The sequence below is a fragment of the Pseudonaja textilis genome, chromosome 1, assembly GCF_049901715.1.
Source record: "Pseudonaja textilis isolate UNSWEBS1 chromosome 1, rPseTex1.2, whole genome shotgun sequence".
Classification (NCBI taxonomy): domain Eukaryota; kingdom Metazoa; phylum Chordata; class Lepidosauria; order Squamata; family Elapidae; genus Pseudonaja; species Pseudonaja textilis.
In genome coordinates, this window is record NC_141990.1 from 87,619,962 (window position 1) to 87,639,599 (window position 19,638).

At 39.1% G+C, this 19,638-nt stretch overlaps 1 protein-coding gene across 2 annotated transcripts in view; it reads left to right on the forward strand.

The window, feature by feature from the left end:
- MAP3K5 (mitogen-activated protein kinase kinase kinase 5) overlaps positions 1-19,638 on the forward strand; it is a 111,034-nt gene that overhangs the window by 22,692 nt on the left and 68,704 nt on the right. For both annotated transcript variants that reach the window (XR_015744927.1, XM_026705554.2), the window contains exons 2-3: positions 15,884-16,023; positions 18,822-18,845. Coding sequence is in view for 1 of the 2 variants with exons in the window: in XM_026705554.2 (XP_026561339.1) it covers positions 15,884-16,023; positions 18,822-18,845 (164 nt within the window). In the remaining variant the exon portion in view is untranslated. The remainder of the gene's footprint in view (positions 1-15,883; positions 16,024-18,821; positions 18,846-19,638) is intronic.

Genomic DNA, 19,638 nt, shown 5'->3' on the forward strand with positions numbered 1-19,638 from the left:
GTGCCGTTTTGACTGACAGGATCATTTAGACAGTCAGCAGCAGCGGCTCGTTAAACTGCTCAGGCAATCAACATCGGAGATTCTGCCTTCCCGCCATTTTCAACGCCTGGCTTCAAGTTTGCACCTAAATACACAGGCGCCATTCCCCGCTGGTTTCCCTTCTTGGGGACCGGGGCAAGTACCTTCTCACTCCACTTTCCTGGGATTATTTCTCTTTTATCTTGCTGGCATTGGATAAGCAGGCTAGTTCTTAAACAGGAATTTCTTTGCAATTCCTTTTGAGTCATTACATTGAAGTGAAGCCGCAAGTGCCATTTTAAACAGCAGGACTTTTTTTGACAGGAAAGGATCCATCCAGGTCCTGTATAGCTGGTTTCCCTTGTTGGGGACCAGGGATCCAGAATATTTTTGCTTGGAGTGATTGGGGGTTTCCCTTGTTGGGGACCCTTAGATACTGTTCACCATATACTCAGTTTTACATACATACATACATACATATATATATAGTAGAAGGTAGAAAGTGTTCTACTTTCAACCACAGGGGTAGGCATCACCCGTAAGTACAAATAATAATAATAATAATAATAATAATAATAATAATAATAATAATAATAATAATAATAATAATAATAATAATTTAATAAAAAAAATAAAGAGTCCCAAGATAAGTCAGTGGGCCCCAAAAAGGCCTCTAAGGCGGCGGATAAGGATGCCCATAGATGGTATCAAGCCTTGGAAAGGCAGTTGCAGAAACGGGCCAGGGAGGAGGACAAGATGGCTATGACACATCAACCTCAGGACCCAAGTCCATTGCTGTGGCCCTTGGACTTATCTACCCAGCCCAGACAGACTATCTCTGGACAGCCTCCCATAGACATATCTCCTCCAATGAGCACTGTTCGGCAAATCCCAGAGGCAACCTTCACCCCTACGGCAGCCGGTTTAAGACAGGAGGAGGGTTTACCTGAGACCATTCCCATCGAAATGAGGCAATGGATGGAGATGGCCATAAAAAAGGGCATTGCGGCTGGAGTTCAGCAATCCATCCGGACCAGATACCTTTCGGCTACTTCGGAAGCGGGATCCCTATCTGCTCGCCCCTTTGCGCATTTGGGACACCATCAAACTCAGGTATTCCCCAATACTCCTGACTTATCAGTCCAGGGTCTTTGGGAGGAGGTGGAATTAGATGACCAGGATGTTCCCATGGAGGTGGGGTCGATCCATCAAATGGACTTGGGGTTGTCAGAGGCTGACCCACTAGAACGAAGAATGTCGGATGATGAAGGCCTCATTCCGGACCAACCTACCTTTTCTGGCCTTTTTCCTCTGTACCTTTTTAAATCTTTACTGTTCAAAGCAAAGAACACTGCTAAACTAGGAACATCAAACCCTCATCCATTATCATCAGGGTCTCAGGACGAACCCGAGGATCTATTATTCTCACAACTGGCTAATGAGGCAGAAACTATTCCTGTTCCTCCTATGTTTGATGATTTAGTACAAAATCAATGGGCATCAGCAGCATCCTACCCAGCCCCAGCAGGGTACGATAAATGATATTATAATTTAGCACCAGAGTTTACAAATTTTCTCAAAATGACGGAGGTGGATGAGCCTATTGTGGCACTGGCCTCTTCTTCAACTTTTCCCAATGAGGCCAAGGAAGCCCTGAGACCAAAGGAAAAGAGAGCAGAGTTGGCACTCCCTAGGGCGCATGTTTCTGATGCCTGGGCCATTAGGGCAGCTACAGCTGTATCTTTTTTCACACAGTCCTCCCTACAATGGCTCTTCCACCTGAGGGATATATTGCCAGCGTCAAATGTCAGAGCCCACCAGGACATTGCTAAGATTATTGCAGCGGCAGAATTCTCCGCCGACGCCACTTTTAATGCAGTCAAATTCTCATCTAGAGCCATAGCATCTCACGTATCAGCACGGAGACTGCTATGGCTCAGACACTGGCAGGTGGATACCAGGCATAAATGCAAGCTTATCCCCAATATCAGGGGATAAATTATTTGGCAGTGTCTTAGAGCCCCTGCTTATTGAGAATAGGAACAAAAAAAAAGTGCTTCCCCCTCTTTTTTGGAGGTCTGAAAACAGAATGCCCCAGTCGTTTCGAGGGGGTTCCTTTCAGCCCTACTATCAAGGCCCATACGTTCCCAGATCGCAGAGAACATCAGGCTACAGGCCCAGTTTTAGATAGGATAGGTCGGAATCTTCCGATAGAGGTCAGCAGGGAGGCCAAAACAGAAGAAACCCCAGAGATACTGGAGGCCGATTTTTTCTTTGCTCCAAGTGAGTCCTTGACAGCAGCTCCCATTGGAGGGTGGCTAAAATTGTTTGCTGATCAATGGGACAGTTCCACCTCTGATGCATGGGTCAGGGACACTGTTAGGTTTGGTTTGGTGCTAGAGTTTCAATCCTCCCCTCCGAACTTTTTTATTAGGAGCCCTAGGTCCACAGACCCCATTAAGAGGCCGTTGATGCAGGAGGCTATCAATCATCTTCTGCATATTCGGGCCATTAGAGAGGTCCCATCTGAACATCGGGGTCAAGGCTGTTACTCTCTATTGTTTGTGGTCCCAAAGAGTTCGGGGGGTTGGAGGGCAATTCTGGACCTCAAACGTTTGAACAGATCATTGGTTTATCGAAAATTCAAGACTACTCTCCAGTCCATTCTGCTCAGCATCAGAGAGAACGATGTCCTGACCTCTACAGATCTGACAGAGGCTTATCTACATATACCAATTAGACCTGCTCACTACAAGTATCTCAGATTTTGCTATTGTGATCAGCACTATGAATATATCACCCTACCATTCGGTCTGGCTTCGGCCCCTAGGACCTTTACCAAGGTCCTGGCGGCTTTGGCTGCCTCTCTCAGGATCAAATCTATTCTGTTTACAATGTTATCTGGATGATATTTTAATTTTGTCATCTTCCAGACATCAAGCAAATTTGGATTCCAAGATTACTCTGGAGACCCTTCAAAGTCACGTCTTTTCCATAAATTGGGATAAAAGCCATTTGACCCCCTCAACTAGGTTAGTTCGTTTAGAGGCAGCGATAGATACCGTGGAGGGCAAGGTTTTTCTCTCTCAGGACAGGCTGAATAGCATCCAGTCTTTGGCCAGAGAGATCAGAACCTTAAAGAGGGTTTCCTTGGCAGTTCTGTCTCAACTGTTAGGGAAACGGATTTCTTGTATTTCCATTGTGCCTTGGGCTCGGTTCCATTCTAGAGATCTGCAATGGTTCCTGCTATCTTTCCAGCAATCTGGAAGAGCCACTTCTAACGTCTGGATAAAGGTACTGCACAATGTTCTCCGATCACTCCACTGGTGGTCGGAAAACACGATAAACAAGGGGTGTCCTTTCAAGGAAACTTGCAGGGCAACTATCACAGCCGATGCCAGCCTGGTAGGATGGGGAGCTCACTTCCAATCCCACACTGCATAGGGAACTTGGACTGTTTCCGAACAATCACAAAGCATCAACCTATTGGAGCTGTGAGCAGTTCATCTGGTGTTACGCAGTTTTCTACCCCTTTTCGAATCACGCCACGTTCTGGGCTTGACAGACGATATTACAACCAAGGCCCACGTAAACAGACAGGGGGGTACCCATTCCAAACTTCTGATGCTGGAGACGGCCAGGTTGTTCAAGTAGGCCGAGACCAATCTGCCTTCGCTCAAGGCAGAGCACATAGCAGGGGCCTTAAACACACAAGCGGACTGGCTTAGCAGGGCCACGATAGATCAGGCAGAGTGGCGCCTACGCCTGTCTGTCTTCCAGGAAGCAATGCAGAGGTTTGGGCAACGGGTGATCGATCTATTTGCCTCTCCCCTCAACACCCAATCACCCTGCTATATTTCAAGGTACCCGACTCAGGGGGTGGAGGCCATAAATGCCCTGCGATGTCAGTGGCCTCCTGGACTTCTATGTGCGTTTCCTCCACTTCCTGTAATACCCAGGTTGATCTAGAAGTTATTGGAGGAATGAGAGGAATTGATATTGGTCCAGGCAAACGTGGTTCGCAGACTTACAGGACCTGTCGAGCCAACCACCTTGGAAAATTCCACCATCGAGGGTTTCCCTCTCGCAAAGGCTGGTACTTCACCCGGACCCACAATGGCTTAGCCTAGCCGTATGGAGGTTGAGCGGAGCCGTTTAAGGACCCAACAGATTTCAGAGGATGCCATTGCCACCATACAAGTATCCAGACAGTCCTTAACAAATTGTATATACAAGGCTACATGGTCTGCTTTATGTCGCTGGTGCCGGGGGTCTAAAATTGATCAACCGCCCCATCAATAGGACAATTATTGGACTTTTTACAGGAGGGGTTGAGGGGTGGCGGCCTTAGCCTCGGTGATATCCTGGGGTGACCTTTGTTCCATAGCGCACCATCCACACGTCCGCAGCTTTCTTGAGGGTGCTGCAAACTTACGACCTCCTGTAATTCACTGCTATCCCAGTTGGGAGCTCAACAAGGTGTTAACCGCACTTACATCTGGCCCGTTCGAGCCTTTAAGAACCGCTAGTCTCAAATTCCTGACATATAAGGTGGTCTTCTTAATTGCGATCACATCAGCAAAGAGGATTTCCGAATTGGCAGCATTGTCGATGAGAAAGGACCTGTGTGTGTTTCATGCGGACAGAGTGGTTCTCAGATTGGATCCATCGTTCACCCCTAAAGTAAATTCAGTCTTCCACAGAACGCAGGAGTTGGTGCTTCCAAATTTTTGTCCAAAACCATCTCATAGACTGGAGCATCAATGGCATCAACTTGACGTTCAAAGGACATTGAGCATCTATCTGGACCACATGGCGGCATTTCGAAAATCTGAGATTCTATTCATATCCTTCAACCCATCCACTTTAAGACACAAGGTGTTGTCGATGACCATTGGTAGATGGTTGAGAGCCACCATAGCTAAAAGTTACGAATGCCAGTCCATCTCAGTTCCTAAGGGCATTACAGCCCACTCAACAAGGAGTGTGGCAACATCAGCAGCATGGGCTACAAGGGCTTCCATAGACAAAATTTGCAGAGCAGCAACTTGGGCTTCACCATCGCCCTTTGTCAGAAATTATAAAATTGATGTCTATGCCTCAGCGGATGCTTCATTTGGCAGAAGTCCTGCAGAGGGTCCACAGAGTTTAGGAGTGGATTTCGATCCAGACAGAGTCCCTTCCTAAGGAAAGGCCAAGCTTTGGTACGTCCCACTTCTGGATGCTCTGAACAGCTCATGGGAGAAAGGGTGTTGGTACTTAGCTGATACACCCGTTCTCTGTGAGCTGTGAAGAGCATCCAGCCCCACCCATTTCTTTTCATCTGGTGGGGTTCCGTTCCGGTCAGGGATCTAGATTAGGTGATGAGTTCCGGACTTTGGCACTCAGTCTTCACAAAACTGGGAGACGCTAGGGAGGTGTCCCGTGGAGGAGGAGGAAGAGGAGCGTCCCGGAGTTTTAAGCCCAGCCTTTCCAGAAGAGACTGAAGCACCTCCCACTTCTGGATGCTCTTCACAGCTCACAGAGAATGGGCGTATCAGCTAAGTACCAACGCCCTTTCACTGCTTTGTATAAAATAAAGAGGGGGGGGAATCAAATACTGTAAATAAATTAATGGTTAGGAACATCAATGTCCCTGAGAAATGCCTTTGACCTTCTCTTCCAGGATTTAAGAAAAAAACAAAGAGAATACCTCTCTTATCACCAAGCTTTTAATATTGTTTTAATTATATTTGAATGATAGTAATCTTAAGCTATTATTTTAATTGAATTGATTTTACAGTTATGTTTTTACATTGTAACTTTAAAAATGCTTGTAAGCTGCCCTGAGCATTTACGTGATAAATAAAGGGATTTATGTCAATAAATAAAACATAATTATCTAAATAAATAAGCATAACTCATGGCAAAGGATGGAAACACTGTATTCAAAACTTAAGGGGACACAGGTTTAGGAAGGCCAATCGCTGCTCTGGTTGGAAGTGACTTGCAAAAATGCCAAGCCCAAGAAGATCAAAGCAAGGACAATGAGAGGGCAGAGAGGGTGACGTGCAAAAGAAAATACACAAAGCAGAAAATACATAAAGCAAGAGGAAGGGTACAAATGGAGAGAAGCAAAAAGAAGTCAAACCCAGGTTTACATTAAAAGGGCACGCACGCGCACACACACACATCAGCCAGGATACTGATATATTGAATTCCCAATAGAAGAGAATATTTGAAGCTCGAAGGTTAAACTGTGGGTTCCTTGGTGCGCTCTGATTTTGGTGGTTTTCTTGCAGACATTTCATTACCAAACTAGGTGACATGATGGACCCCACATATTGGATTACAACCCCATCCCCATGGCCACTGAAAGACAAAGAACATGAATTTCTTACAGGAATGCCAAACCCACAGTTTCACTGAAAAAGGTGAGGTATTCTTAACCTACCTCTATGTTGAGTGTTAAGTAGTCAGGGAATAGTTGCTTCCTCTTGCAATTTTTTTATACCATTCCACCCATATCCCAAAAGCTCACGTTTTTCTGTAACTAGAAGAATTTATCATTCTGTGTACTAGCTTGGTTCTATTATAATAGTACCTCTTTCTTCCCCCACCCCCAAATGTGTAGAAATATATTTATCCTATCTTTCCTCAACTATTTAAAGATAGCTGGATAAATCACAAGCACAAAAATTCTGCTGAGTTCCTTCTGTAGTGTTATGTTTTGTGATCTCTCGTGTGTTTCTGGGGTTTCAGTGCCAGCTAAGTGGAAAGTTTTAAATTTTTTTCATTTATTACAATTCACTCGTTGTTCTACTTGTTCTTTTGAAATGTTACCTTCTTAGAAATGTCTTATTGTTGTATTTCATTGTCATATATGCAGCTGAAGTAAAGGCAGAAAGGAAAATTGGAGATGGGGATCAAAAGGAATGCAAATCCTTTTCTTCTAGAGATGAGGGCATTGTCTCCAGTTTTCCAAATCTGATCATGTCTTTTTAGCTAGGAAACCTTCTGACTACCATTATCAACCCATAGAAAGGGATTCTTTTTCTCTTTATTGAAAATGCATTTAAAAAGCTAAAGCATTGGTTTGCTATTTTAATTTTTAAAGTACTTGTCCAGGAAATTCCTTGAAAGAGTGATCGAAATGCACATTAGAAATTTATAAATAGTGCTTATTGTAGGGATAAAGATTATACTGGTAGATGCATTTGTTGCAGGATATACACATTCTGTCAATGCATGCCAAGGGCTAAATCAAGGATCTTCAAACTTGGCAAGTTTAAGACTTGTGGACTTCAACTCCCAGAATTCCTGAGCTAACATGACTGGAGGAGGAGTTCTGGGAGTTGAAGTCCACAAGTCTTAAAGCTGTCAAGTTTGAAGACCCCTGGCCTAAACCAACCCATGTACCTTGTAAGCAACAACAATATTGAGGACTTCTCTCCGTTGAGTGGAGTGTATTTCTCGGCATACTTCCACTATGCTTTAGTTTTCTGTGCTGATACTCCTTGCTTGTCCTCCTTGCTCTCCTGCTCTCTGCTTTTTGCTTTCACCCAGTAGCAAGCTCCTGAAACAGTGGTGGTATTCTACCGGTTCGGCTTGGTTCTGCCGAGCTGGTCGTGCCCATGAGCAGCAGAGACCGAACCAGTTCTCTCCGATGCTTTGCTTTTGGGCCTACCCGCCCACCCTTGCCCCCATGCTAACCTTTATTTCTTGCTTTAGAAGTGCAGCTGCTTTGCGCGCCGCGGCAGATTGTTGCGCGGCAGCTGCTGAAGTGACAGGGAGAGTGCAGGACTGCAGGAGGCAAGTCAGAAAGCCCCTGAGCCTGCGCAAAGTGTGCATTTGGCATGCGCGTGCAAAGCATCCCCACCAAGCCACACCCACCGAACCGGTGATAAAAATGTTAGAAACGCACCACTGTCCTGAAAGCATTTGTGATCTGAAATTGGTGAAGAGAAACTGAAAGGAAATAGAGTTAGATTTGAAGTGGTTGAGAAGAGGTTGCCAGTCCATGAGGTTGGGATGAGCCACAAGTTAGTGACAGAGGAAAGTTATTAGGAGCGTCTGTTTTAGTGGAAGTTTTTTCACTAAAAAAACTTTGGTAAAAATGGAACCTTCTCGAGTGAGGAAAATAAAAAAAGACAGATCTGGGAAAGCACAAAATGGATTCATCATTTTTTTCCCCCCAGTTCATTCATATCCTGCTTTCTCCCCAAAGGAGTTACAAATGCATAACAGTGTTCTGTATTCCCCCCGCCCCCAATAAAATGTTGATGAATCAACCGTGGGATTTCAGAAGTACGTCTTAGTTTGGGAAGCAGTTGTATTTAAAAAGAAATAACTGAGAATCTTTCCATGTCTTAAAAACCACAATGGAAAGGACAAACGAAAAATTCTGCAAGCAGGGGACTACCCCAGTGGAACTGTTCATGCTGTGTCATCAGGAATGATACAATGATCAATGCAAATCATCAGAGAAAATGCCTGAATGAATTTGTTTGGACATAGTGTATACATTGTATGGATTTTGTACGTACAGGGACTTGGTATCGGTTACTTGGGAACAAATACGTGTAAAAGAAATACTCCCTCATTGATAAAACTCTTTCTTGAGACTCTTAGATGTAAAGATAGTTAAAAATACTAAGCAAGGAACAATGACAGATCCTTGCTTTTTACAATCCAGAATTGGCAAGCAGAATTGTTGCCTTCTATAATTGAAGGATTTTATTTATTTATTTACATAGGTTTAGAGAACACCCAAGCCAGTACAATATAATACAGTAAAAGCATAAATGATGTATATGCAAAAGAGGAAAATCATATAAAACAACACACTTTTGCCATATTTTAATTAAATAATGCATCAGCTGGAGAACCAAAAGAAGTGAATAAGACTATTTTTTTCTGGTGCTTTTAGATTCATCGTTGTTGGTTGTTGTTTTTTTACTCCAGGTAACTGGACATGTCCCTGAAGCTTTCTCAGTAAGATTTTGGAAGTGGTTTGCTCTTGCCTGCTTCCTGGGACTGAGAAAGAATGACTGGCCCAAGATACCCAATAAACTACATCTAAGGCAGGACTAGAATTCATGATTTCCTGTTTCTATCTTGCTGCCTGCCTTAACCACTACACAAAACTGGCTCCAAATATTACTAAGGCATTCCAGTAATATTTATCTATAGTCTCTTTCTCTCTCAATTTTGGTAATAGAGAAATTGTAAATATGCATTGCATGTCTAATTAGTAATGCAAGCTTTCTCTGGAGCGATAAAGATTTCTTTTTACATGCTAAGTAAATGATCCACAATACCATGATTGTAAACTTGTGTCAGAGATATAACAGTGCTAGCTGAATTTAGTCAGAGTTTTACAGAAGAGTAACACGTGGGTAGACTGCCTTGGTCTTTGAGATATTTGGCATCACATCTGCAAGGAGGACAAAGGGGTCAAAATAACCCAGGCAGTGTTGCAATTTTGGAATTCAAACCCTGCTCCTTTTCAGTGCATGTCACAATGTTGCATAAATGTTCAAAAGGCACAGGCATTTAGCTTAACATTAGTATGCTGCTTTCCTCATTTTGACAGAAGTTGTAAGAGTCTGTTGTCCCCTTGGTTTTAGCCACATAACATTTAGTTGATAACTGAAGTGGTTTGATGTTCTAAACATTTGGAGGCTACCAAGTTTATTGTTGGAATTTTTCAGTAAATTGGACATTGCAATCACAAGCACAAGGCTAAATACAGTTCTTAAACATTATATTTATTTATAAAAATACTTTTTGAGCCAACAAAATTTGGTCATGGATTGGATAATTCATATTTAAAGAAACAAGTGTTTGTAATCAGCTATGCTCAGCATAGTAGTTATTTTGTGAGTGTGCCTATTTCAGGTCCTTAAAATTCCAATATCTGGACTTCCGGTTTGAGCTTCTTCGGCGACAGACTGAGACCTCATTTCTGCGAGGCTTCGATCCATGCTCGCTGCTGGAGCACCCTGAGCCGGCTGGTTTCGGGGCTAAGCCACCCCGTAGAGGTGGTAAAGAGGGGGGAGACTGCCTGCAGGGTTGAGGAGAGCTGCATCTCTCCTCCCCAGCTAGCCATTACTCCCTTTCCTGAAGGTGGTTGTAGTGGTGGTCAGAAATGGCCACCACAAAGAAGAACTCAACCGGAAAAGAATGTGCAGGAGGAAGATAAGAAGAGAAAGTTTTGGTTGACTGGGTTAAACAGCAAAAGAAACAAATAAGGTCCCCTGGAATTGAAACTATTAAAAAAAAACCAATAACATTGTTCCCTAAGAAGATTTTTAAGCTGTGAAGGAGAGAGAAAAGGGAAAAGATTTGGGTTTTTTTTCCCTCCTTTTCCTATACTGACAGTTAAGAGCCTTAACCAAGAAATTGGAAAAAAATCCACTTTGACATTAATAGGCATTTAATGCTGAAAATAAAAAGTCAAAGGGATAATAAAGATTTCTAGATAATCAAAAGCTTTTGAAAACAGGAAAGGAGAGAAAAAGAATAAAAGGGCAGGATCTGGAAGGGAGGAGACTGCCTGGAATTAAAAAGAACTTACAGCAAAATCTCAACAAGACTTCCAAAAGATACATTTTAACTGAAATATCGCAACAAAAACCCCAGGAAGAGAAAGTGGAAAAAGAAATAAGAAGAAATAATTTGGGACTATTTGGATTACTTGATGATTTCTGGATTTTTGGTTATTGTATTTGAATGACTAAAATCAATTGGGTGGTTTTTTTTAATAGTGTTTAAAATGGCTCCACTTTTAGAAGAACTGAAAATGGAACTTAAAAAGTACAAAGAAGATGCACAAGAAGGGAAAGGTTCTTTTGGCTTTGTATTTCAGTTTTTAGAAATGGAGATTTGGAATTATGAGAAACAACAAGAAATGCCTGCAGAACAAGAAGATTGTGACAAAGAAGAAGCCATCTTTAATGAACAAGTAATCTTAGGTGGGGAGAAAAAAGGAAAGGGGGGGAAAGAGAATGAAAAATTTAAGGTTGGGAAAAACAACTCAAAAAAAGAGAGTGAAAAATAAGTATAAAATCAGAAAGCAACAGAAGAGAGAAATGCAGAAGAGAGAATTAGAAGTAGAGAGACAAGGGGAGGGAGAAGATGAGAGGGAAGAAAGAAAGGAAAAGAAGTTATAAAGGACAGGAAAAAATTGTAGAGAAACAGGGCCTATTTAGAGATAATGGGTGAAAACAATGGAAAAAGGGATTCTGCAAAGGTACGTAAGATAGTATTGTTATATTAGAAACAGAAATAATTTTAGAAAATATGCAACAATGTATGATTAAAATGTTTGATAAAATAGCTATTGTAATTCAGTAGAATGCTTGTCAATAAATAAATGTAACAAAATGAATATTTAATGATTTACAAAACATATGTGAAGAGAAATAAGGGAAAAATTAATTATGGAGATTATATGTGTCTTTAAGGAAGTATGATATTTAATTGAAAGGAAATGTTAAAGATGTTAAGATTTTAATGGTTATTAATGATAGAACTGAATTGGAAAGGAATGAAGGTTTATAATTACATATATTTATAATCTTTTTTCAAAAAAATATAGGGTGTATTATAAGAATGTACCAGCAGAATTTGATTGGAAGTTATGTATTATGTATTATATTGAAGGTCATAACCTTAAGGTATATATTGAAGTTTAAATAAGAGTTGAATGGATGTAATTAAAAGATATAAAGGTGTCATTCTCCAATTAGTAACTACAGGAGAAAATTTGTTTAATGAGAAAAGATAATATGAAATTGAAACAGAACAGATAAAAGTATAAATATAATGATTTGAATATGAGATGTGATAATCAAAATAAAATTGAGAAAATTAAAAGAGGGGAAAAACTATATAGAAAATGTAGAATAGTATAAGATAAGGAATAGAATACAAAAAGGAGCATGAAATTGAGTTTTGTGTCTGTATAAAGAAGTTCAACCCGGGACCATGCTATTTTCAAAAAAGATGTTTTACTTGTATTTTGTATGTGTGAAAACCCAAATAAAACTTTATTTTAAAAAAATGCAATATCTCCCTATCTTCTGATTTCATACCAATACACTTAATTCTAAATCTCCTTGCATCTTTCTTCTCTTCCCACTAAAAGGACCCAAGTTGGTTTCTGCCTAAATAGTATTCCTTTGAGATAATTAATGAGTGAGGCTGGAATTCATATATCTTGAGTCACAGGGTAATTCAGCTCTGGAAACACAGTTTTCACATAAAAAAACCCTAACTTAATTGGCTCGCATAGATAAGTTTCCAGAAATGGAATGCACATTTTCCCACATACAGAAATATCCTTTGGCTTAGGCAAAATAGCTGATAAAACATGCAAAGGTCTATTATTTAATTTTGTTAATAATTGACACTTTTAATCTTGCGAATTAAAGAGTGCCCAGCAGATAAAATGCAACTTTTAATTTTGCATATATTTCTTTTTTATTGATTTTAAATAATAGAAGCAAAAAGAATAGAACTGAAAGGTAATAGTGATGGTAAAATACACATTCTCAAAGAGAAAAAAGGAACACAAGAAATGCTTTAATAAAAACATGAAAGACATACAACTATAATACGTCATCATAACAATAAACAATTACAATACCATATATATTGTATGTAAATACAAATATTATTCATTTCTAATACATAGTTACAACTATCTTTTTTTAACCTGTTTTCTGTATAAATGACTCTTATTTTTCGTTATATTTGTCTGTACAAAGTTTATGTGTAAGTGGCAAGTACAATCAGGTTTTCAATCCATTGGATAAATGGAGCCATACATTTATCTTTCCAATGCTGCAATATCAATCTTTTAGTGAGAACAGTGACATGGAGAATCCATTTACAATCTATATGCTACTAAAACTTCATCTGCTTGATACTTTGTAACCTTCAATTGGGTAAAATGATGTATCATAAAGTAATCATTTTTTGAATCAATGTACCTCAGAGAGTCTAATTTACAGAATCTGTCCAAAATCTGGGATCCATGAATTCAGTGGGATTGAAATTCGGCAAAGTTGTGGCTGCTTCAGTGCTACCAACTACACCTCCCAGGAAGTAGGTTGCATGGCGTGAGGGGCATATCCTTGCCCTCTTTCCAACCGCCCTCTGGCCTCTGTGCCCAATCAGCTGACTGCAGGGCTTAATGAGTGAATGGCCATTAGCTGCTTTGAACTGAGCCCCAAATTTGAAATGTCTTAACTGCAGTGGCCACTGAAGGAAGAACGAGTGAGCAATTCAAATATCTCCTGGCAAGGTGAGACTGGGTGGGGGATGCTGGCAATTGACAGGGAGCCTTCTTGCACCCTGGGGGAGGGAGTCCTTGGGAATATGTTAGAATGAGGAGCAGGGATGAGGATTTCTTCATGATCCATGGCTCTTTTGTTTCCCCTCCTCACAACAAAGTGACAGGCAATTCTATGGGTCAGCTGAAGGGGAGAAGGAGGAGGAGGAGGCGGTGGCTTCATTGGAGTTATCCTGAGTGTCATGAGTGGAGGGGCAATGGCTGAAGCCTATGCTATATTTTGGAAAGAGGAAGGATGAGACGGAGATTCAGATACCTGATAATGAGGTAGGGTTGGTTGGAGGGGCACAAGCAGTCAACGGGTGAGCCCTCTTCCTTCCTTTAAGTACATTGAATAAAATATAATATGGAAAGTAGTAAATAAGAGCAGCTGGTTTGTGTCATCATTCAGTCAAGGCCAATGAAACCAATATAGAATCCAAATAATGCAAAAGTAGAAACTTACTTGATTTTATTATTCTAAAAAATGTCCTATAGAAGCCAAACATGTTTGGGCAGCTTAAACAATAATACAGTTAGATCATCTCTAGAGTAACTTTTGTGGTTTCATGTTGGATGGAAACCTTAGTGAGTGTTGTTAAAAACTCATAGTTCTTTGATTATTGGATGGTTTACATTATAAAGTTCAACCAAAGTATCTTTAGTGTCTCAGCTTTATTTTGATTAACTTTGATTTTAGCTTGAGATACAGCCTCTTTGTCCTTATGAAAATGCATAATTATCGCTGTATAATTTTATCATATATTGTTTTGTCAGATTAAGACAATAATGAACTTAGAAGTGCCTTGTTTTAAAGGAATGATTATAAATGACATTGCTTAATAAAGTTATTTAAGTGGGATTTATGTGCCTTTGAAATAATCCCTTTTATTGTGCGCTTCAAGATAATGAATACTCCTTGATAATATATTCTATCTCTGTCCTGTGAGCACCGATGCCTAATTTATAATATTTCTTAAATCATGTTTATGCTGAACTTCAGTATTCTCTGAATAATTTGAATTTGAATGTATTCCACAAATATCTATTCCAAGATACAGAATGCGCTGGTTTTGTTTTATTATACCTTGGAATAAAATGGGTTTTCAGCATTCACTATTAATCCACAGCAAGTATTGAAAATGTTGACTGTTATGCTGACCTGACTTCTCTGAACAAGTTTTACACAGATGTTGTTGAAATATGTTGTTGCATCCAAATTCATAACTGCATTAAGATTTATGATGGAATTTTTAAGTATAGCAAAATATTTCAGCATTCATTTCACTTTTTCTTTTTAAAAAGGAAAAGGTTTTGAAAGGGTTAAACAATATGGCTTATAGAAATGTATATTTATCATGAGACGTGATCCATAATTCAATTGGTAGAGTATTATCTTTCATTGGTTATTACAGGAACCTCACTTTTAATGGAGTTGAGTAAAATTTACAGGTGCAATAGATTATTTCCTTTAGAACACTTATCTAGCAAGAAGTCTTACGGAAAATGGAAAAAAACATGGTAGAAGTTTGGTACTGCTAAATCAGCTCTACAGAGTTTTCTTTTGTAGCAAAAATAATTTCATTAGAAACAACTCCAGCACTAGGCTCTCCTGAAGGGTGGTTAAAGAGGTCCGTGAAACAATTTTTGAATTAACAAAATGTCCATAATCTTGATTTAAAAAGCTCATTTGATGGCACTGGAGCATTCCGGATCATCAGGAAGAGAACTCAACGTGAAGCCCTCAGCAATTATTTGTCAAAGAATAATTTATAAGTATTCATTTGTGCTCCTTTTGAAGAATTTCCTTCATAGCAACAAGATTCTCATAAAAAACCCAGTTTCTTCCTACTTTTAACCTTGTGCTAAATCTTCCATATGCTCAAAGGTACAAACAGTTCCTCTTAGCCAACCACATGTATATGTTAGAATATGACCCAGAATTGTCCATTGTAAATAAATGTAGACACATTGCAATGGAAAGGATTTGAAAATATTGGGTTTTATATCCACGTGGAAACATTATATGAAGATTATTTAGCTATGCAACCTCAGAGCCAAATGAGGTGAAGAGCCAGGATTCTTATGGGGCCATCAAAGGAAAGCTACAAATGCTACATATTTCCAATTGCAGTGAAAGACCACTCCAAAGATTAAATTCACAAGCATGAAATGTTGCATTCCAGTGGTCCTTCTCTGTTAATGGGCTTCAAAGAGCTTTTGAGGCTTCTTACTTGATATTTCAGCCTGCCTCTTTATTCTAAATGGGAACTCCTCATCCACTGTGGATTCCCCTTGAAACACAGTCATGCTGAAGAAAAAGAGAAGATGCTGATTATCTTCCCTCAATTTTTTTAGCTAAAGGTTATCTTCTTATGTTTAATTTTGTTAGTCATAGTTGTTTTTCAAATAATCTTTTCGAGAGATTTCGTCTTTTCAGGATTACAGCTGAGTAAAATAATTACTGAGAGAAGTTCATGGGTTATCAGCAGATTTTGTTTTTTGAGTACTGTACTTGATTAGCGTATATTTTGATCTTCCTTGCAGATATTGCCGTGGTGGAAATGAGTGATGCTTTCCGTCAGCCCTCCCTCTTCTATCATCTAGGAGTTCGAGAGAGCTTCAGTATGGCCAACAACATTATTCTCTACTGTGATACAAACACAGATTCTCTGCAATCACTGAAGGTACAGATGCTTTTCTAACATTAAGGCAGAGCTTGGGTAAAAACAAGGCAGACTTGAGAAAGATACAGAGAAATGTATGATTGTGTTGTGTGGAATTGTTGGTACCTACGCAATTCTCAGTTTTAGTTTCTGCCATGATGGCCTAGATAGAAGCTTGGAAACAGTTTCAGGGTTCTTGAGTGCTGTGCACATGCAGCCTATGCTGAAAAGTCCCATGTTGGAACAAGGTTGATGTAGGAAGTGAGGTTAGAAGTAAAACTATTGCAGAAACTGAAGCTCCTCATGTGCATAAGCCTGTGGTTCTTGGAACTTTTGTGGTTCTGTTTTTATTTTTTTCTAGGAATTTGAAGAAAGTTCTCCTTCAGTCTCAAGCAGGTGTGGATTATTAAAAATAATGACTTTATCAAGCAAAGGGAGGAAATATATTCAAAATAGACTTTTTTCTTTTTAAAAAATTCCTTGACTTTCCCCACTAATTTTTTTTTAAGAAGCTGCCTTAAATGCTTACTATGGTTAGTCATCTAAGTGGCTTATTGCTAAATCATTTTAATATGAAAAACACAAGAGGTAAATACTAAATATGTTTCACAGCACATGTATCTGGATTCTAGAATTAACCCATTCTATGCTCAGGGATAGAATTTATTCTTAGATTACTTATCTGTGTATTTAAATTGTTTATATCTAAGCCACAAATTCCTAAGAGTTTGCAACATTAAAATGCAAGTTACTACATTTAAACTGCAATCAGATTGATCAGATAAGAAGACTGAAATAGCCCAGAATATGTAAACCTATGGCTTCGAGTTGTGGAAGAATACCATCTTGAGGCATCTAATGTGAAGATAAATGAACATGTTTTCAGCTTGTTTGTCAGTTGTAATAAGGTTGACACAAGCTTTATCTTGAGAGGGAGGGTATTTCACAGAGTAAGAACCACAACAAAAAAGACTTTCTTGTTGCTTAATACCAGCTGAATGTACAAAGGATGTGAGAAAGTGAGGATGATCTCTACTAATGGTTGCATCAGCTGGAGTGGCCTACATGAGAGCTAGCATATGGTAAAACAGTTATTTGTGTCTTGGCCTTCAGAAATTCTGGCTATCGAAGGCAGTCAAAAAACATATCACTCTTCTGTTTTTTCATGGCAGGGAAAAAATGGGATTGGGATCCCATGATTTTATCAACTTTGGGTTGTAGATACATTTTATTTGTGAAGTCCAGTTTATTTGTGAAGTAAAGTTCCATTCTTTCAAAGATACTTATGTTTTAATGTGCAAATTCAATTTATGTGTATTTCAGACAGGTCAATACTTGTCAAAAGTTACCATTTCTATCAGGAGATAGAGACATTCTATAGAATGTACATTAAAAAGCCTGACAAAATTCTCCTTTTGGTATAACAGTAGCAATAAATATAAATCTATCAAACGTATTGTAATCTGTATCCCAGATCTGTGAGCGCCAGGAAAATCAGCAGATCCAGACAATTCAAATGGTACAAAGATTTATTGTAAGCTTGAGCTCTCTACAAGAATCTGAACTACTAATGGCCAAGGGAAATTAGCGGGAGAGAAGAGTAGAAGGAATTCAAGGTGTGCTGGACTTAGATCTCTTGTGGGCATGAGGGGACTCATGACTGATGGCACATTTGACCCCTTCCTCAGGTTCAGCCTGATCATCTCCTACATGATCTTCCTATGTACATGTAAGACTTAAGCCAGATGGGATGGTGATATTAACCTTTTCCTTTCATGTACAAACATGTGCTTTTATCTACTTTTATTCCTCAAATTCCTCAGAGGTATTTTAGCTAGGGTAGCTTCATATTGAAGATTTCAAGAAGGAAATGTTTTGTATTTAGAAACATTGTGATACATATGAGACTACGTCATCATGTTTCTGTCAGTTCTAGCCAATTGTGAGGCTGTTATAAATAACAATTGATGAATATGAGGTTTCCAGTAAAAAATAGAACTATTTTTAGCAAAGGCACAAAACAACATTATTCCACTGAACAGTTACCTAGGATGAGAGCATGCAGTCCAGTAGGATAAGGATTTAGGTCCCTTTTTCCTTCTTGATTGGGCCTTCTTTTTTCCTGATGTCATAAATCAGAGGTGTCAAAACTGGCAGCCCACAGGCTGGATGCATCACATGCAGGCCACACCCACCCCAGCTCCACAAAGAAAAAAACAGTTGTGACACATAATGTGACGCGATCGAGTTTGACACCCGTGTCATAAATGATTAAAATGTGCAAAAGAAACAGGTCTGGAATACACAAAAAATGTTAGTGTATGGGTGCTGGCATGCTATTAGTTCAGCTTTATATCAGTGTAAATATTAAGAATAGACATGAAAGCAGATTGATTAATTAATTAATGCTCTGTAAATAGTTATGATAATTTTTTTCACTGTCTGTCTAGTTACCTTTTTGTCCTTCTTTATTTTTAATTGATACACTTGAACTTAACACATGAAGCTTTTCTTATTTGCCTATGCTCATTCCAAGAAAAGTTTCATCTGGTTAATTTCTAGGGCCAAACCTTTTGATTTAATAAAATGAGAAATTTTAGTGATACTTAAAGCCCTTTCACTCAGCAACTAATATAATGCTAATATGATGCAGCACCTATCAGCAATTTGTTTTTATGCTAAGCAACAGATTTTTGTGAAGAAAATCTAGAATTCCCAGAGCAAACAAAAGTAAGTATATTTTTTGTTAAGTATTCAGTAAGTAGATGCATACATTGTTCATGGATAGTTCTCTCATCTGCTTTTTTCCCCTTTTACAGGAAATTATTTGCCAGAAGAATAATGTAAGTATATTTTTAAAAACAAAAGTGAAATTTCAGCTTCTGCTATATATGTTTTTGAATTGTGCAAAGTTCCTTATTGGTTGATAACTTGTCTGAATATGTAATTGTAATTCTACTGATTCTTTCATTAAATTATATAACTTCAAGTCATTCAGTTCAATTCCCAGTCAAAGTGTTTTTAGAATCTTAACAAATGTGATGCTTGGTATTGTATTAACCAGTTTACTTTATTAAAAATTTGCTGTTTTCTTCAAATGAACAATCTTTCTTGTAATATTCTCTTCATATTCTCCTTACTCATTTTATTTTTATAGCTTCCCACTGAGTTTCTTTTAACCTGCTTTTCCTTTTCTGCTCTGCATTTGCAAGCTGTGTTCAGATGGATGCATTTCCTGTCTCTACAAATGTCAGTGGTTGATAGACTGTACATATCACGCAGACTTTCCAGCACTCATAACTCATGCAGGCTTTTCTTTTGTATACAAAAGAAAAACTGCATTGGTTAGGCCAGAAGTATGTATTTAGCCTTGTAAAAGCTTTCAGAAATTTGTAAACAGGTTGGTATTGCAAAAGAGAAGTAGCAAGCTCTTCGTGATATGGGTGGAGGAAACTACCCATCTAAACAAGTGGCTTTTGCTACATTCTGAAGGAAACCGATTCGATTAATCTGCATTTTGTAAAAAAAACTATTCCTGTCTATCTTATCAAACTTTGATTTCTGCATCAACAGTAGGCTTCCTTCTGTTTTGAATCTTCTACTGATGAAAAATCATTGAGTGACTTGAGGGAGCTA